At 39.3% G+C, this 20,976-nt stretch overlaps 1 protein-coding gene across 2 annotated transcripts in view; it reads right to left on the reverse strand.

Moving 5' to 3' along the window:
* The window catches only part of fgf14 (fibroblast growth factor 14), a 109,756-nt gene that overhangs the window by 18,562 nt on the left and 70,218 nt on the right, over positions 1 to 20,976 (reverse strand). For both annotated transcript variants that reach the window (XM_007547183.2, XM_007547184.2), the window contains exons 2-3: positions 9,694 to 9,804; positions 8,473 to 8,576 (exon numbers count right to left, since the gene is read on the reverse strand). In XM_007547183.2, coding sequence (XP_007547245.1) covers positions 8,473 to 8,576; positions 9,694 to 9,804 — 215 coding nt within the window. The remainder of the gene's footprint in view (positions 1 to 8,472; positions 8,577 to 9,693; positions 9,805 to 20,976) is intronic.

Below are 20,976 nucleotides of genomic sequence, written 5' to 3' on the forward strand. Positions count from 1 at the left end.
CTGTCAGAGTAAAAGCCTTCGTCTATTTCTCACACCCTGTGCGGTATCCGTCCACTGGGAAGAAATTGGACATGAGTTATATTTGCAAACTGAGTCACAATAAAGTCAGGACTTTTAAGAAAACCTTCATTATTTTTATGAATAAATTTGTGACCCTACTATTTCAATATCCTTCTTTCAGTTTTCCATTGTTCTTTATTTCTTTTGATCCTGGTGTGTGAGTGGGTTTTGTGTAAATCCTTCTTTTATAGAGGGCAGGCCATGCCTTTTTATTATTTTTTTTTTTTGCTGAAGGGCGTGGCTTGCTAATTGCTAACAGCACACCTGTGGGTGACTCCCTCATCCAGACTGCTGAATATTTCACACCTGTTAGTTTCAATACTGCTCTAGTTTATATATATTTATATAGATGACTAGAACTGTATTGAACTAGTTATATCAAAGACAAAAACATAAACTACAGTATTTTTTTTCTCTATTTACTCTAGTCTGGCTCCTAATCACATGTTTTATGAAAAATCACACAAAACCAGTCAATGGAAATGTTTCTTAGTTTAATTTTATTTTGAGTGTAAAAGATTTGATGAGCTTAGTCAAATTTTAAATTTAAAAGAGCATACCTGCTTAAGATGACGGTTTCTTATACAACTGATCCAATAGCGCGCACTCTTGCAAATGATAAATACTGTTTCATACCGAGCTCCTCCTCCGCTCTCATTTGCACGCAACACAGCTCTTGAGGCAACAAGCACGAGTGCGCCATTTGTATTTGCATGGTGCTTGACATTTACACACTGGGAAACCAATTAGGCCAGAACTGGGGTCATTAATTCGACAAACAGGCTAGCCATGTTTGCTCTGATAACTACTGCATTGAGCTTTCACAGAGAAGTAGTAACAACGCCATCTGTATTTATATACGGATATGTCCTCTAGGCTGTCGTCCACTAAAGCAAACATGAAAAGCAGAATTTGCGATTTTGAGGGCTCTACGAGTGCTTGCAATTCAAGCATAGGTTTTCCTTTGAAACATTACATTTATTTTCCATCTGGCTTCTCTAGACTTTTATTTTTAACTGTCCTTTTGGATACTGTCAATCATAAAGCATCAGTACAGATTAGAAACGCAACATAATGTATGAGTAAATGTTTCCGTAGATAATGGGGAGAGCTGGCCCAATTCTAAAATATCCAGGATTCTGTTCTGTTGGACGGATTCCAAACAATGGCTGATGGTCACTCAAGGTGGATTATTGGACTTTTGAGCTGAAGCTGTTCCAAAACAATGAAATGATCTTTCATCATATTTGGAAATGTAGTTATGGAAACCAAATGCATTGAAAACATCAAGGATAATCCCTCATCTGCATTTATTGGAATTCTGTTTTCACGACATTGTGAACAAAAAGCAAGGGCAAAACAAAGAACTGCGAGTTTTCATGGAGGCAAAACTTGTATTGTATATTTATGTCCAAAGATATTCAAAACCCTGGCGGATTAGCAGAAGGTAATATTTTAAACTGACCAAGTTACTTCTGACTAGATGTAAAAAATAAAAAAAAATAAAAAAACGTCTTGGAGTCACCCAAATCGAGTTCCAGCTAGAATCTGTTAACGAAGATAAACTCTTCCTAATTTTGCCAGGGGTCTGAATACTTTTAGACTAAGCTGTAGGTATTTCAAAAATAAACAGAAACAATAATCTGGAAGAGCATAAGAAAAAAAAATCATCATGTGTGCAATCATCATGCATTCTTAACTATCAAGAACTTTATCACCGACATTTAACAATCTTTTGGGAAGTGTAAAGTTTGAATTTAAAAGTACTTTTATGAGACGGATGATGCAATTAAGGATAAGCTGTTTTATCCAAAGAAGACAATGTCAAGCAGGTCTGCGATGGAGCTACACTGTTGGTGCTATTTAAGATTAGTTCCTTTTATTCTGTTTATTTTTAAAACATTCAAAAATCCAGATATTTCATCAATTTAAGTTAAGTGTTATTCCGCTGATTTATAACTCTTCTGACTGCCTTTGGTTCTTCAGCTGAGAAGCTACATATTCAGTTCACTCTGACTTCAGCATAATGTCTATTCTGGTGTTTTATATCAGTTTTAAAATGCAGTCACACACGCACACCACGGAGGAGCAAGAGAAGGCAGCATAAACTATGGTTGATACACACGACATTTTCAGGAGTCAATATTTGGTCGGTTGCTAAATACAAGTTAGTCACATCTTCAATCTGTCTGTGGTTTATGCCATGTAGCCATGCAAGGGTTTGTATTTCTCTTGAAAATTTGGTGCAAACCCTATTTAAACCCTGCCAGCGTGTTAAATGGTTGACGCATTCGATAAGCCGTAGCTAGTAATCAGTAACAGATTGCTGAAATAATGAAAAAAGTTATTTGGTGTTGTGACAACGATCCAGGCGACAGTGTCGACTGGAAAACCACAACACAGCCCATTTAATGAAGCCGGATTCTCCTCATGACATCAGCGTATCCAGAGATGACTGATGTAGAAAGTAGATATGATCAACAAAAGTGTTAGGGTCTGTTCCCCAGCTCGACAGTAGTAGCTCGGGGCCTTTGATGCCAGACTCGAATTACCGCGCCATGATACAAAAATTAATTACATGATGGAGACTGCTTTTAGAATAAATAATGAGAGACAAACGGGGGCAACAAGAAGAGATCGCCTGCATGCTTCACTGATTATAATAACCACAGCAGGGCTTTCCCTGCCAAACACACCTTAGAGATCTCTCTCTCTCTCTCTCTGTTTTCTTCTTCCCCTCTAATAGTCAGTGCACTATTTATGTTTTGTTCAGGCTCCTGCTTTTTCATTAACTGTCTGCAGCATAAATTTCATGGATTTCCCATAGCATTCTTGCAACTACCTGTGTGGTTTTTGGGCTCCCCATTTTAAAGGATTATTTCAGTTGGACGAGGGGGATTCGGTTTGAACTGTTGCCGATGGATCAATATCTGGCTAATTTCCAGCCTGGTTAGAAACCCGGCATTCAGTGGGTTGGAAAAGGCAGCTGGAACATGCTTCTGCAAAGGCAGCAGAGGAGGACGTTCTGGGAGGTTCATGTAACCTTGGACAATCTCTCAGAGCTGCTGGGAGACAAGTTTCTAAATTTATGCAACGATGGTCCTTGAGCAGAGAATGCTGGTCAAGAAATGAAATATTTGTAAACTACTCTGAGATATTGTATATAACTACACTTTACCTGATACATCGATAACAGACGGTTGGAGCAGATTTACAATACACTTACTGAAAGGGTCACTTTGTCAAAGAATCTGGATCTATTTCTGTTTATTTTCTTTTTTATTTATTTAGAACATAATAAAGGTGGATTTGGATTAAGGAAGGAACACTTCTGTTAAAAGTAGAACTCACCGCTACATATGCAGTTCTCAATTCTCAATAGCTATATAATAAGTAGGAAAAAAATAACCAAATCAAACAAGTGCAGGTGCAGCCAACAGATCCAGTCTTGGCTGCTGATCTCCATGGTTAACGTTGGGTACTAAGCTTGCAAATAGACCGTGCCATTACTTTGACAGCTTCCCACTAAGTGACTGTCATCTCCAAGTACAAGTCTTTTAGTCGGTGTTTATTTTGTTGGTTCTTTGGTTGTCAGACTAACGTTTGAAATTAACTTCAAAGCTGTGAGTATTGTTACAACCATGTCGTTCTGAATTTTGACAGATCTTCACTCTTGAAATCAATAACTTCTGAACAAACCATTATTAAAAACAAAAAAAAAAGCAACCTCCTTTGCTCTGTTTCGGTGTTGCGTGTCCCGTATGCTTCAGCGTTATTTCAATTCATGTTACGAACTCGATGCATTGTCAGGGAATTTCTGCAAAGCAACTCAAGAACAGAACTTCACAAACATTTGTTTGTTTTTTTTTACCCAAACTGCTGAATTACATCAACAGTAACAAGTCTGCAATAAATGTCAGATGAGATCACGGGGCCATACAGTCATGTTACTGAATTATAAGCCAGATGTTACAATTGGTATATGGTCTCCAAATCTCTGTGACCCACTCAATGTTGCGTTGACCTCTGTTTCAGTGTTGAGCTCATACAAAAACGTCTATGGATTTATGGTAATCTATTAGGGATCAGCAATATAGGCTTAAAATTGTCGACAAAGACTCCATCTAAGCCTCCACAGCTCCAAACACAGCTTTCCTCCACATAGGTCTGTGACGACATTGAATTTGTTCAGGAAAAGTAATTAAAATCCAACAGTTGTTTTTGGTAAAAATGCAACAAGGCATTAAAGCCTGTCAAAAACAATCGCTGTTCTAAAAATCAAACTTATCAAAAGGGTGACTTCATCATAACAGTTCAATTTAAAAGTGCAAGTGTGCTGATGCACAGGTCACAATAATTGATTTCATCTTTTTTAAATTATTTTTTTTTTAAATCTCATTCTCGAAGTATGATATCTCATGGTTTGAATGTATTTCCAAGCAGTGACAGACTCTGATGCTGATTTTGTTTTTAAATCTGCTAACATGAGCACAACTACAAACAAGTCACACCATGCAAAAATCCATCCAGTTATCAAAGGATTTATCTAAGAAATATACGTAAAATGACTCATTCGTGCAGTCGATAATAAATATGCGTCATGTAAACCAGTGACTCAGAAAGCAGCTGCACTCTCCAACTCTTAATTTGCCCAGAATAACCTGGGGAATAGCAGAGAGGTTTAGAGAACTGACGTTAATAGACGTTAAGCCATTGACCTGGAAAGAAGATGGAGGACGAATTAGCAGCGTTGTGTATCATGATTTATAGTTCAGGGTGGTCCGATTCCCTCTGGTCAAGTCAAACACGCCGAGGAGGCGACTCCCTGTTTGAGGAAGGGTATCTGCAGTCAAGTAAAACATCAGGGCAACTGTTTAATTGCCTGAACGCGACACTCTTCTGAGTTGATAGGATTTTACAAAGACGCGAAAGATTTTACTGGACGATAGTAGAAGAATCCCACGAAGCCATTTTTATGGGAAAAAAAATGTAGATGCAAACATTTAAAAAAAATGATGTTAAATGACAGAACGACCAGTTATTCATATGCTTGTCTCATCTCAGTCCTGACCTGCATTTCCAGGGTTAAGCTTTGATGCCTTCCTTCAACCTATTTATTCATTAAAACATGAAGCGATTCTTCTTGCCCTTATGACCAACTTCACTTCCTGACACTGCACTGAAGAGAGCAACACTTTAAAAATAATGAGGCAGCCCACTAAGCCTCAGCCTGACTGCTGCTAGTCACAAACTATCTTCTATGTAATGAATTTATACAATTATTCTATTTATTTTTACTTTATCCAAATGATACCCATCTCCTGTTTCATGCATCTCGGTGGCCCTGAACCTTGCGCTAAGCTTCGAGTTATTTATTTATTATTTTTTGGGAAGCAGTCAGTGCTTCAGAAAGTTTCTTTGTTTTTTTTTGTTTTTGTATTTGTTTGTTTTTTTTGTCGCCACGGCTCCTTGGAGCCTTTCGTAGATTCCGAATCGAGCACAGCGGGATGTGGACGCCTTCAGTCCTCTGCGTCCATGCACTAACTATGAAACGGCCCCTTAACAAGTGAAACTAACACCCGCTGCACTTCTCCCAATCGGTCCTCTGAAGGATTCCACTCAAATGATGTGGCGAGTCAATTTGACAAACATGAAAGGTAGCGCTAACAAGTGCGAGCTCCTGATAAAGAAAGCCTGCAGTGAGACACCGGGGCGGAGTGAAGGAATGGGGAAGTGCTTCTAAAGGACTCAGTCAACCATAAAATGCCGAACATTTACACAAGAGAGATGGCAGGAGTCCGTATTAGCAGCCCTGAAAAAGAAAGATTATCACCAGGGAGTTGCATTCTCTAATACCACAATTTCATCATGTGTAGCAAAATAGAATATCCACCACTTCCTTGTTAGCTCGTAGGGTTTTCATACAGGCGTCCCGACTGAATAAATTAGTTTTTTTTTATTTATTTTTTTTACTTTATCTCATTTACAGTTGTCTGCTTTTTTGCATTACGAGCTCTATTACAGTTATCAAGGGACTTTTGTACGTCCTGTCTCAGCTACCTCATTCAACAGGGCGGGAATAACTCCTTTTATTAGATTTCAGAAGAAATGCCTGATCCTGGGAGCAGCCTAGAAAAGAAATTAGCCCGGACTTTATTGGCTCCGACACAAAAGGGAGCAGATTGAAAAGAAGTGAGATGATTGAACTCCCCTTTATTCTGTGGTGTGTCCTTTGTGCCAGAATGCACTGTCACTTTGATGCTATCTCTGTCATTTGAGCCTCATTCGGCGCCTTGGGCGCCTCGCACAAAGGATTATGATGCACCAGCAGAGGCCTTGAATGGGTCTTGAGTAGAATTTCTCCTTTTGACTCACTTCAAGTGTCACTCATTATCAAAGTACATCACTGAAGGGAAAGACTTGGTAATGTATGTAATGCCGAAACGGAATAAGCCGGCCAATTGAATTTCAATCAGTGAAAACGAACCGGCCTTTTAAGAAACAGGGAGACAGATTATTTTATTGCTGTAAAATATGTTTGTTTGTTTGTTTGTTTGTTTGTTTTTTGGCAACGTCCCTGGATGACTCTACATTGTTATGCCGTCAAAGACATCCGAGTCAGTTTTTAACACGGGAGCGAACAAAAATCCAATACCTGTCAAATGGCTGGAAAAAGGTCGACTGTCGGTTTTATTCCTGTGAAGGGATAGAGTGATAATGGGCAGAGCAGTTGAACCCTGCTTACAGGGCAGAATGGAGGATGCAGGAAGACGGAGGAGGTGGAAATGGAGGAGGATGAGCAGCATCTTGCAAGGCTGCCATTACTGGAGTAATTTGCACACCAGGGAGCAAAAGAGAGACCTTTGAGTGGGTGGTTAGGAGAGTTGATGTCTGATCACTACCTCCATTAGCAGGGGGAGAAAAAAAATGTGCAAGCTGTACAAGGACTACTTGTGGAGAAGAGACAGGCCAAGAAAATGTGATACTCCAACTAGGAAAAGTAGAAAGATCCTCTTTATGGCTGATGATGGGCTAATCGTGAAAGATGACGGGAGAAAAACAGTATGATCAAAGGCCGAGCCAGTAAAAAAAACAACAACTTTTGTTTAAAGAGCAAAGTTTACACCACTAAGCAATTAAGCAGAGATATATTCTTTTAATCTATCAACCTGTGTCCGTGAACATTATTATTATTATTTTTTAAAGGAGTCATGTCCTACTAAGCTTTCCGTTCCTTAAAGTACAAAATGAAGTTGGTTGTTGGGAAATAATTTTCAATTTTGAAAAATCCAGTCAGTTGTGATCTTGATACAACAGAAGCTCCATCTCTTACATTTTGAAAGCTAATGCTGTCTTGAAACAAAATTTGGGGCAAGCTATAAGAGCTAGCATCTCACTGCAAGCTCGCCTCTAGGCTAATAAGAAACACAACTGTTAAAGTCATGGGAATTTGGCCTCATGCACAATAAAAGTATTGGAATAAAACTAAATAAAACGGTTCATGCAAAGTCATCATAGCGCTGACAAGTATAAGTAAAGATTGAAAGATTTGATGCCCATGTTTGCCAATATGTGGAATAAGTATTTACAAGGGTAATAACTGTTCACTAGTATCAAACTACTACTTGTGTGCAGCAACATAGTACCTTTAAATATTGCATAATCCATTAATTTAACACCCCCTGTTGCACAATTCTTGAATAATCCACCGAATTCTGGGTCAATCCTTTTCAAACGAATTTCATTTCATGCTTTAAATCGAGCGGTGATTGCATTTTAGAGAATTTCTTTGGTGGTGCATGGCACGTTGGAAGAAGAAGTTCCTCTTAAGCCCCCACAGTAATGAAGGAGAAATAAGACGGCCATGCCCGGTCTGCGCTCTGAGAATTAGGAACATAACGTCTGCGGAGGGAAGAGGAGACAGTTGTTCTGATGGATTCTCCTGTCTAAAAAGAGGAGCACTACTCCCAGTGTTCCTCCCGCTGATTGATTTGTACGACTGCTGTAGGACAGAGTAAAGTGCCAAGCAGAGAAGCTCCATCTCTGCTGGGTGAGGTCTTATTACTCCCCCGGCTGTGAAGCTTACTGAATCCTAGTTGAAGAGAAATAGTCAATAATCCCAACTATAAAGCCCAAAAAAAAAAAAAAAAAAAGAGGCTGCGCCAAAATCCGAACAAAATATTCCCTCCACTTCCATGGTGTTTTTGAAGCTGTTTTCTATTTTTGGGTAATGCAACACATGCAACATAGTACAGGAAAACACAAAACAAAATTAGGAGACATTAACAAATTTAATGTGTTAAATCCCAGAAAAAATAAATAAATACATTGATTTTTGGTTTCATTTCTTTTTAAATTTTTTTGCTGTGAATAAAACTGTAAAATAAACAACAGACTAGACAGTGTTCTTACTGATGTGTAGAGATGGCCCTCCCCGTTCATGGCGATGTATAACCCTGTCTTCACTGACTGAATGGCGACAACTCGGAGGCCCACAGGAATGAGGTTAAACAATGCTGGAAAACAGATGCATAAACACAGACATTTAGATAAAAGTGTCACTTGTGTTTTTTATTAGATGTTCTGTTAATCTGGCTAAATATTAGCACTACAGTTAGCATTATGAGGACTGTACAGCCTTGCCAGATTGGAGTCAATGTAATGCTTTGAGTCATTTTTATGCATGGATAAGCACATCTCTAAAAATGATCCAGTATTTAATTTGTTTTTTTGTTTTTTTTTTTAGAAATTACAAAGTGCATCTACAAAAAAAAATGTTTGTTTGTTTTTTATGTGGACAAGACTCAAAGTAATGTTTACCTAACTGTTTATTGGTACCTTGTGTGGGTATGAGACCAAAACTGGCTGCATGGATTATAATAGAACCTCTTTCATCACCAAACCACAGTCGGCTAAGTTTGTGAATCTCCTGTTATGGTAAACTCAAAGACCCCTAAACGAAGGATTAACAGGAGGGGAGAAGTTTTGCGATTCTTCCAAGTTCTAACTCAACATCAAAGTTCTAATAATAACTCAATTTCTCCCCTGTGAATCCTATCTATAGCTTTCTTTATCTAATCAGATGTGACATGTGCCAAACCCCGTCTTGCTGACAGTGGTAAGTGACACAATGCTGAGTGTCAAGCCAGCGTTAGCACCAGGTCCAGGAATCAAATTAACCACCCGGCCTGAAGCAGCAGAGGAGCAGAGCCAGAACAACGTAATAACACCATTTTCCTCTCTGTAAGATCTGCTGTTTCCTGGTCGACTTTGTAACCTCAGAGATAAGGATGAATTGGTGTGATCCCTCGGCTGCGCTTTGAGGAGACATTTTTACTCCAAAGGCTAAAAAATTGAGGAAATATATTGACCCAAGGGGTTGGAGGAGACTGACGGGGGAAGACAGGGAATGTATCATCTCCACACCAGAACGATAAACGTGCAACGCTGCCATGCCGAACGTCAACGTTGTAATACGCTCAATTGTGCCGGAGGGAGTTTAAAACACTAAAAGCGTTAAACAGTTGAGTTATGATGAACAACGTTCCCTGTTCGGTGTTTTTTCAATATTTTTTACGTCACCTTTTGAAATTTTTATTCCCAGAGGCAAAAAGATGGCGCCACAGTACTCACTGGAATTACTGCTGTCATCCTTGGTCCCATCAAGAGAGCCATCTGGGTTCATTTGCAAGTAGTATCCCTGCCTGCAATATAACCTGGTCACTATACCCTTGAGCTGGGGATCTGGAAGAGAAAAAAAAGGGGGGGAGGAAAGAGACAGAATAGTCACGATTTATGCAAAAATAAATCACAAATGTATGTGCATCATGGGAAGTAGGTGAAAGTTGATGAGAAATCTGATGAAAATCTTCGGTTAAGTCATAGTTTTAGTTGCAGGGTAAGATGCAAACGCTTAAGATGCAGCAAAAACTACAATGGAATGGTTCACATCGAAGCATATTCATGCACAGCAATGTTTGAATCAAAGTCCAGATGTAAATCCAGTTGAAAATCAGCAAAAAAAAAAAAAAAAACGAGAAAAATCTAACTTGTTCATTTATTCTCTCCAACTTATTTGATTAAGTCTGAGAGACTGTGCAAAAACCAACGCAGCGGGTGGCAGTTTGGGCAAAATGTTCCTGGTGTTGAATCAGGACGAAACTGAAAGAAAAATGTTTTATTGTAAACTTGTATCTGTATAAAGAAACAAAACGTGAAAATGACTTCACTTCTACTTTGCAACTCCGTATGAACCTCGACGCATCAAATAATGACAAGATGTATGGAGGTTTCTGCATATAACATGACATTTACTTGTACAGTACATTTATGTTTCAGTTTCGGTAAGGTTTATTGTACAATTACTTCACAGTAAATGTACTGTACGAGTACAAGTACATGTACTGTACAGTATGAGGCTGTGCATAAGTAAATGAGAGATATACTTTGGTATTTCACAAGATTCCGTGCTGTGATAACTCTTTTTTTTTTGTTTTTGCTTCGAACTGCCAGAAAAGCAGCATGAGGTTCTTCTTCCTCTCTCTCTCTTTCTCTGTCTTCCTGTATGCTGGCAAATCCCAGAGGTACCTTTACGGACTCATAAGCCCCATCCTGCTCAGAGATAGACCATCCAATTATAGGCATCAGAATTAATATGTGGCTGTCTGACTCCCATAATGAACCCAACAGCACCCTCTCTGGGACACAAGAGTGTCTGTTTTCCATCCCTAACCCAACCGGGGGATTACCCACGTATTAGCAGTAAACAAGCATCTTCCGTGGTTAGATTGCTCAGAGCCGCTGCCGCTTCGGATGTGTCACGTAATGTTTTTTGGCGGTTTCACAATTTATGTTAAGATATGAATAAGTGGCAGGGGAGTATGAAACAATAAAAAAAAGAGATGTCTTAATAAAGCGCAGTGAGGTTTTCGGGGGTTTCTGTGCTGAAAGCCGGGAGGAGACAAATCCGGTGCGGAAGTGCATACCTGCATGTGTCTGGCGTTATATATGTTCAACAGTACACTTACTGTAGAGACAGCCATCACACTAGATTTCATTCTAAGAAAGCCCTGGGGAGGTAAAAAAATAAAAATAAATAAAAAATCAACTTCACCGTCATCCAAACCGCTAAACCGTCTCCCTCAGCAAGCAGCTCTGTATATGTGTGCATGTGTGTGTGTGTGTGTGTAAGATATAGAGCTGAAGAAATCTCAAGGGGTCTATCTGAGGGCAAAGTTATGGCTTTTTTGTTACTGTGCAGGTCTGAAATGCTTATGCTGGGTGCATATCTCACACATTCCCCGCTGCGCCGCCTGAGTTGAGATGGTACAGGATATACAACCATGCCGCTTCAGCTGAACAATGAAAATGTGTTCAAAGGAGAACATGTCTGAGAAAATGAAACACAGTTTTCTTTTTTTTTGTTTTATGAGATGAAAATCTGGCCTGCAGTTGTATCCACCTCATTTACTTTGATACCCCTTAATAAAATCCAGAGCAGTCCACTGCCTTTAGAAGTCAACTAGTTACTCAGTTTAACCTCTGTAACAGAGATGAAAATAAGTAGTGTACCAAAATAAATACTTAATTCAAAAGAATGATAGGAAGCAGGCAAGTAATCCAAAACCTTCAAGTTCAGCCTGTGCTGTGGAGTAGAGGGATCCTTTAAAAAACATAAAATAAAAAACAGCATCATAAAAACAAAGGAATACAAGACAGACGCTCACATTTAGAGTTCGAAGCAAAGCTTGGGGGTCACAGAGCAAACTTGTGGAAGGTGCTTTAATCTTACAACAACCTTTGCTGTCAACTGTGCAAAAAGATAAGTGTGGTGGAGAACTCAGTATTGTAATTGACCCTGAACACGTCGTCACCACTGTGAAACACGGGTGGTGACGGCTTCAATGCTGCTGATGCTTTTCTCCGACAAGGACAGGGAAGCTGGTGAGAGTTGATGGGAAAACGCGTGGAAAACCTGTTGGAGCCTCTCCAAAAAAAGGGAACTGGCACAATGACCTTGAACATGTGGAAAGATTCTGGTCCAGATCTGAATCCAACTGAGAGACCTAAAAGCTGCAGTTCACAGTCTCTGACCAATCAGACTATCATCGTCCAATGTTAATGTCGAAATATTTTGAAAAAATAATGGGCAAAGACTCGGATAGAGATTTACCCCAGAAGACTTGAAGCAGCAATTACAGAGAGAAGCTCAATACACATGCATACCATATTTTGATTTTTTTTTTCTGTTAGAAATATTGAAAATTTGGATCATAATGACAAGCTACTTTGTACATCCCAATCAAATATGCTTATGCCATTAACGCAACCAAGTGTCATTCAAAATTGGACATTTTTATATTTTTAATTGTTTACAATTTCGTTCTGATGAAGAGGAAACACAACCAAAGTACTTCAGGGCAACTGAAAACCTATTCAGCGGCATCACAGGGTTTTAAATTGGCCAATCTGTTGCTTGCTAGCATCTTAAAATGTGTCCATCCCAGGTGGGGAGATGGAAAACATCTTAATAGCAGAACAAAGTATCTTCAGGTAATCAGGATGCTAAGCTCCATATGGAGAGGGAAACAGAGACGCGCACTCATAAAACAAATCCACAGTGAAATTTCTTCGAAGCACCACCTGAACGCCAGGCTTAGGTTCGGTCTGCAATTCCTCACACGGCAGCCTTGTTTCTGCAAGACCCCAGAAAGGTCTGGGGCTACACGGACGTTTTCACATGGATTTTTAATGAGAGTACAATTCCCTCAAGCAGATCCCTTTGTGTTGATACACAAAGTTAGCAAACGTGCAATCGATCAGGGACTTTGGCTTTTAGGCAATGCGTTTGTGTGTGTGAGGGGGAGTAAGATTGATTCTTGAGAGCAATATGTAATAATTAGAACTGTGTTCATGGTGTCTGGATAGGTGAAGTAGGAGTTTGTGTGTGTGAGCATGTATGTGCGGTGAGAGAGGCTATAGGGCTATAAATCATGCGACGCTGGCTGCGGTCCCTGGGGGCGGGATAGCCGGTGTATATCTCCCGCGCACAGATTCCCCCTTTGGTTTGATCTTTGGAGCTTCAAAAGCAACAAGCAGGTTAAGATGAACATCAGCAGAAATTTGTAGAACACATCAAAACATAAAAACTATATTTAAAAAAAGGGCAAACTTGGAATGATGGGTTATATCTGTTGCAAATCAAAATGAATTTGTTAGTCTACGAGCAAACCTCTTATTACCTGAAACCTATATTAGCTCCCTTGTTTAGCTGTTTCCATTGTGTTCTTTTAAACTCCACACTACCCTCACCCTTTCACTCCTTCCTCCTTTACTGCTATTCTATGCTTACTTCATCATTCATTCCTCCTTTATTACTCATTCCTTCCTTTTTCATCTCTAATCTTTTCCTACAAGTTTGGCCTTTCTTATTCCTACCACCATTGCCCCCCATTCTTCCTCTTTTCCTTTGTTATTCTGTATCTTTATCATTCTCATCACTTGTCTATCTCCATTTCAAATTCTCGTCCTTATTTCACTGGTCATCTCTCAATCTATTTTCCTCATGTCTACCTCCTTAATCCCACATCCTAACCTCATTCGTCCCTTCCCCAATCTTCTGTCATTCATCGTCCATCAACGTAGCTTCCCTCATCTGTATCCTTCATATCCACGTCCATCTTTCTACATCCCTTGATCCTACATCCTTTATTGATCATCCATGCCTTTGTCATCCATCATCCTTATTGCCCTCATCCATCTTCTCTACCTCGTTCACCTGTCATTCCTCATCCTAACCCTCATCTCCTTTATCCCTCATCTCAACATCCTCCCTAATTTATAACTCATTTTGTACCCCTACTCTCTCCATCCCTCGTTCCTCACCCCTACACCTCCTCCAGTCATTATCCCAAGATCTTTTATCCCTCATCCCTACATCAATTATTCCTCATCCCTCATCATCTCCACCTTCATCACCTGTCATGCCTACATCCTTCATCCTAACCTGCCTCTCTCATTGTCATCCTCCTCCTTCGGTCTTCAACTCTTCCTTCATCCCGTATTCCTCGCTATAACCTCCCCCACTTAAGCCTTTATCTTTACCTCCTTCGTTTCTCGTCCTAACCTCCTCTGTCCCTCATCTCTACTTCGTCCAGCACTCATCCCTACCTACTAGATTCCTCATGCATCTGTGAAGCCTCATCCTGAAATTTCTTGAGATGAGTTAGCAAAAATCAGTCCTCTTCAGACATCCAGATTTCTCCTCAATAAATCACTCATCCTTGCATATATGAGATGTTGTTCTCACTAGTGAACTTTCAGATATTTGATGTAACATCTAAGTTGTATTCCTTAAGCCAAGACAGAATTTGATTTAATTGGCCATTTTGTTATCTTTTTGTAGTTTTTCTTAAACTTTCTTCACTATTGTGCCTTAAAATTTTGACCAAAAGGGCAAAACAAAAAGGGCCGTTAATCACAGATGGGAGTAAGACATTTCCCAGTTATATCAACGTTGATTTTTTTTTTTTTTACAACAGAAGCACTGTATGTTTCTACTTCTCTGTTTCTAGGGAAACAGAGTGCCAGTTTGGCATCAGCAGGGGGGTTTCCTTGGAAAACAACGTGCATCAGAAGCACAAGATTTCAAAGTGCTCAGCCATGGTCCTTTTTACATATAAATTGGCCTGTCACAGAGAGGGCGTGATTTTTTTTTTTCCCCCCTCCATAAGTGGCCTCTCCACAACTCCCTCGGCGCATTTTCTTGTCTTATTTTCTGTCGTGTCATTCTGGTGTTTGTGCAGCCACACACGTCAAGCTTGGCTCAAAGCAAGCAGAGCATGAAGGAAGGACTGGCCCACACACAAACACTCTCACACACACACACGCGCGCACACACACACACACACGGGCACAGCTGCAGCAGCACTTGTAGACTGCTGTCAGCTCTGTCCTGTCTGACCCACTTTGGATGTTTCTGGAAAAGAAGAAGGGCTTTTCCACACTCACACTGGCAAGGAGATACCCCTAGTGCCTCGTGAACATATTCATTACCCTTGAGCCTTTGCACATTTTCTCATTTTTGTGTATGACGAACCGACACTTTTAGTGCAGAGTTGTAAAGGGGAAAGATTTTTTACTTACAATATTGGAAGTAAAAATACAAGCGTCCGTTTGCTTTCATGTTTCTTGAGTCAAAACCTTGTACAAGCTTTTGCTATGATTATTTTTGCAGACCTAAAGAACGCATTTCTTGCTTGTTCTTTGTAAAATAATCGTCACTCAGTCTGATTTGTATCTGTGCAATTTTGATTTGCCACAAATTCTCTTTCAAATTTAAGTCTGTACTTTGAGAAGGGATATGCAAACACGCATGCTTTTATACTCCATTACATTGTAGCTCTGGCTGTGTGGGTAGCACGGCTGTTGTGCTGACAGCTCCAAGTCTTTTGCCGTTTCGAAGAGGTATTCTTCCATGAATGGTCTGTATTTATTCCCATCCATCCTACAGTCTACTCTGAGAGGGTTTGGACATGTACAGAGGAGAGACAGCGAACACATCGGTAGGAGGATGCTGAGGATGGACCAGCCAGGCAAGAGACCCGAGGAAGACCAAAGAGATTTATGGATGGAGTGAAAGAGGACATGAAGGTAGTTGGTGTGAGAGAGGAAGATGAGGAAGATAGGGTTACATGAAGACGGATGATCCCTAAAGGGGAAAAGCCGAAAGGAAAAGAAGAAGATCCTATAGTCAACTCTGACCAGCTTCCCTGCATCTGAAGCACAGCGTCCCCACAGCGTGATGCTACCACCGTTCCAGCAGGATTTTTATCCTATGTTAGTAAAGCGATTAAGTCCATGAGGCAAGACTTCAGTTCTCAATTATGCAATAGTTAATTTGAGTGAGGCCCACAACAAAATACTTTGAAGTTTGAGGTCATGTGACAAGTTGGGACAAAGCTCAACAAGTATAAATATTTTATGTTCAACTGTAAATCAGCTGGGAACAGCTACAGCACTGCCACCTGTTTTGTGCTTCCTAGCAATATACGTGAGATGTCCTGAATATCCTATTTAAACAGGCGACACCTTTGTGTCCTTAGAAGAAGCTTGACGAACAAACATCCAAGGTGCAGGAAGCCATTCATCTACGAAGGACCTCCTGATCACGCAAACTGATCTGATCTTCAGATCTGCGCAGCTTTGTCTTAGGGTTTGTGGATCTAATCTGGTGGGATAACTAGAGCCAGAGAAGTGAGAATATGACCCAATGCTGGATGGGGCAAGAGCTCACTTACTGGCTTTGGATATAACAGGATTTACAGCTTGCATTTAATCCTTTACAAAAAAACAAAAACAAAAAGAAAACAATGAAAACAAAGAAAAAAACAGCGACTCTGTTTCAGCTAACAAAAACACGAGGATGATTTGAAATGAAAGCAGATGTGGCGCAAAATGTTCCAGTGTATTCCCAGAGTTGCCAGAAGAGGACAGAGATCACATCTGTGTGCTAGAGCGAACAAACAAAGCAAAACGTATTTACATGAGAATAACAGACCGTCGTCTTTCCACCTGGGCATTTTCGTAGTGATAGTAATTCAAAAGCAAAAGCAACTCATCGAGGAGATTTGGTGGAATACGTTTAAAAGCGAACTGAATGACCTGAAGCCCCCAAAATTATGTCAGATTGCAGTCGACGCAGCACCACAAGAAAAGAAAATCTACAGTGCTGCTGCATTCTCAAGATCAATACTCAGTGCCAAAAGAAATACAGGACACAGGGCTTCTTTTAAGTCACCCTTGCTCCATCATCTTGACACGTCTCAGTGGGATTCTGAACCTCACTTCAGTCTATATTCATCCCGCCGAAAGCCAGAGAGGTGCTCTGTTCTCGGCTCAGCTGTCACCGTGAGGCTCGGTGTTTTCTTTGTTTCCACCTGGGGAACTCTGAGACTCGGCCTCAAAACACATGGGATCGGCAGTGCATGCGGCCATCGTGGTCAAAACAAAATTAAAAGGTCTGTAAGGTCTCTCGGGGGTCTGATATTAAATTAGACACACGAAGCAAGTCATTAGTCTTCCTAATCTGTGTGCTTTGGTGATAATGCAGGAAAAAAAGAAAGAAAAAGAGGAAAGATGGGACAGGGAGTGAAAGTGTGGAGTGGGCTTTAAAAGGAAAAACCTCCCATGAGTGTGAATTCTCATGTGGAGATGAAATTAATGATGTATTTTCCCATTTGGCTTTTAATCATAAACAAGAATAAAAGTAAAGCAACAGAAAGTGAGAGTTAGCTCTGAGTGGAACTACAGAAAAAGGGGACAAAAATACATCCTTTACAGCTTTTTCCCCTTAATTCTGTGAATTTTAGAGAGCAGTGTTTTTTGTTTTTTCACTTAATGGCTCAGTTTATCGCAGAAGCTTTAGTCTTCAGAGGCCACTACGTTTCATTGCTTTTTAACTCTTATGTTTAAAAAAATAAAATAAATAAATTATAATATTATTATTATTATTATTATTACTAATAATAATAAACCAGGGTGGAACACTACACAAGCTCAAAGTGTCACAATTCAGTTAGAAAATAATTAAAGGCTTAAATGTATAAACAATTAACCCTTTCATGCATGAATTATGATCCTTTATGTCAGGATTTTTTTTCCCCCAATTTTCTTTTTATTTTCTTAAGGCATAAAAAATGTAGGAAGAAAGATTTTGTAAAAAATTATACATTTTTTTATTTTATTTCTTTATGTAATCAATTGTAATTTTCATCAAATACAAAGTTATTATTTGAAAAATACATCAGTAGTATTGTTCTTTAGGGTTTATCTGATGTCACAATATATATTTTTTTTTTACCTGCAAGAGTCGTCTACAGTAAAGGAGGGACCGGGTCAGTTGGCATGCTGTTTTGTCTGTCGGCCATATTGGATTAAACAAAAATTATTTCTTGCATTTGCAGCTGATGATCAGTAGTTGATGGTGTATTTTATGATGCATTAGTGTCCACTTCAGGGTCTGTGTGCATTTATAACATAAAAATCCACAAGAACCACAAAAAAATGGCTTTTAGACATGTAGTGATCATGAAAGGGTTAAGATTGAAGGTTAATGCACAAATAATTAAAAGTAAAAGTTATATTTTTACCTAAGTGTGGTTAATGATTTCAAATCATTTTTAGGTAGGGCTGATTTCCCTTATAGAGGCCTCAAAGTGCTACAGTTTGATAAATAACTATGCCAACATTAAATATGTTTGTTTTGCAGACAAAAATAATTCCTGCTTATTTAATTTTTGATCTAATTATTTATTGGTCATATCAAAAAATATTGCATGGCCCTCTTCAGAACAACCTTGCATTGCTACCACTAAATTACTTCAGACTTTAATAAAAGTCTTACATTTAATCATCTAACAGTGCTTTTATTAATTCTAGAGACAGATACTTATAATAGGTATTTATTTGCCTAATGGCATGTACAAATGAGGACTTATTGGTTTCATATTCCGTTGCATTGTGGCACTGTTGGCACAGTCAAGTGACATTTACTTGAACTCATCCACTGACATTGACGGTTTGCTGTGTTGTTTTCAATTGCCCAATTTCAATTTTTTTATTTTATTGATGATAACGTTTAATTAAATCTTTTGATTGTTTACTAGCTGAATTGTGCCACTTTCGGACCCTGAAACAGGAACATCTGCCCTACAGATTAGTTGGTCCATCGCACACACAGAGAGACTCGTATTAATTTATCGGCCAAACATAACACCGCCCTCTGTCCATATCTGTGACCTCTGCCCTCTTCTGTACGGTGCTCCAAATATCAAGTGATGCTCCACAGGCCAAGTCAAGAGCAACAGCCGCTTAGCACAGGCAGAAACGCACAGACAGACCCCATGACACAGCAGCTTGAAGGATAACTGATTATAAACCTCCAGTTATAATGAACTCTGACCTGCGTCCAGATGTGTCCTCTGCGGTTATTATATGGATCCTGTTCCATCAGAGCGCATTTAATCCATTTAATCAGTGGGGTCTAGTGAAGGAGACATTTCATCCTGATGTTCAGATGTGAAAGCAGGCGGCATGAGAGGGACTCACCGATCAAAATGTCTCTTCTTCTGCGGGAGAAGATGAAAGACTAAAACGGTGCTTGCTTCTAAGCTTTCTTAAACTAGGCTGCGGCCTGGATGGTTCTGCTTCAAGTAGCTTGTAAATTAGCTGGAGTTGAGGTGGATTTGAAGCAACAGGTTTGATGCCTGATGATTTTTTTTTTTTTTTTTTAAGAAACCTACAAAACCCCACAACCAAGTGTCATCTCTGAGTTATGCTCACTCTTGGCTCCATTTTCTGTCTTGACATTGCACTTTAATAATCCCAGTCTGCCAACATTACAGCTGAAACATTCCTGACATTTTCCTAATTGGAGAAATGGAACAACTTTCAGCCTGAGAGAGAGAGAGGCCATTGGTCCCCGAATTGGAGAAAACGTGTCTGTCTGAAAGGCATGACCCTGATTTCTGCTCAAGACACCGACCTTTCTTTACCGGCTTGGAAATTGGTTTTGTACAAGAGTCTGTTGGTGTGCGGAGCTACAATTTACAAAGTTTCTGTGTGTATGTTCCATAAAATGATAAGACATTTTATAGATTTGCAGCTGTGAGAGCTTGGAAAAACTAAGTCATTTAGTAGAATGCACATAAATCAGATGTATGTTTTATTTATTTATTTATTTATTCATTTATTTATTTATTTATTTATTTATGCTGACAATTTAAAAAAAACAACAAAAACAAACGTCTGTTCTAACTTTTGAGACACAAAAAGTCAAATTTGAACATTTTGTTGTTTCTTTAGAAGCAGTAATGATTCACAAGTCGAATGCATGAACATGTTTACGTAGTGATGCACCGACTAGGCCTTTACTGGCCCATACAATTTCTTCTGAAGTTTGGTCTGCCTATTCCAGTTTTTAAATCACTTTTCTATAAGTTTCATAGAACAAAAAAATGGAAGAAAATGTGTTTCCAGTTAAGATAGTAGTCTCAAATCCAACAGAGAATGAAAGTATTAAAGAATTATATGCATTCATGCATTAATGCTGTTATGTCATTTTATTAAACTGCCTTAATATCCATGCCATCGGTTGATGCATTTAATAAATAGTGATTTTTAGTAACGGCCATGCTGATCAGAACTGCTCAAGGGAAAAACTGATCATTTTCAGTTGTTCTCCAATTGAAAGTTTAGTGGAATGAATAGATGTGCAAATTATGTTTTTCCTGGCCAGCCAACCTAGATTTATAACGTTCTTTCAAGTTTTCCTGCTGGTTTTGATTTTCGAATCCTGATGTTTCATCCTGTATGAGCTGTAACACACTGGTAAAAGTAGCAATTTCAAATTCAACAGAGAATGATGAATGTTAGCCTCTCCACTGTTAGCAGATATTAGCCTAGCTGCTTAAACTTCATTTTATGTTCATTAAAAAAACAAAATTTCAATAAAGTCAATACTAACGGTTGTTGTGTTTATAGACTAGAAAGAAAATTGATCACTTTTAATTTTGGTCCATTTTATGATTTAATCCAAACAGGAGACAAATAAAAGAAAAAGGGATGCTGTGATTGCTCTGTGATGAAGAAAGTTGGTGGAAAACACATCAAATTAGCATTTCAATGGTAAAATGGACAGAACTTGTATAGCGCTTTATCCAATCATTTTTGACTGCTCAAAGTGCTTTACACTAGAGTCACATTCACCCATTTGCACTCACAAACACTCACACATTTATACACCAATATGCAGCTCAGTAGGCAATTTGGGGTTAAGTGCCTTGCCCAAGGGCACATTGACATGTGGCAGGACGAAGCTGGGACTGAACCTACAACCTTCTGATTGCAAGACGACTA

This window comes from Poecilia formosa, unplaced genomic scaffold (genome assembly GCF_000485575.1).
Source record: "Poecilia formosa unplaced genomic scaffold, Poecilia_formosa-5.1.2 Scaffold19, whole genome shotgun sequence".
NCBI classification, from domain to species: domain Eukaryota; kingdom Metazoa; phylum Chordata; class Actinopteri; order Cyprinodontiformes; family Poeciliidae; genus Poecilia; species Poecilia formosa.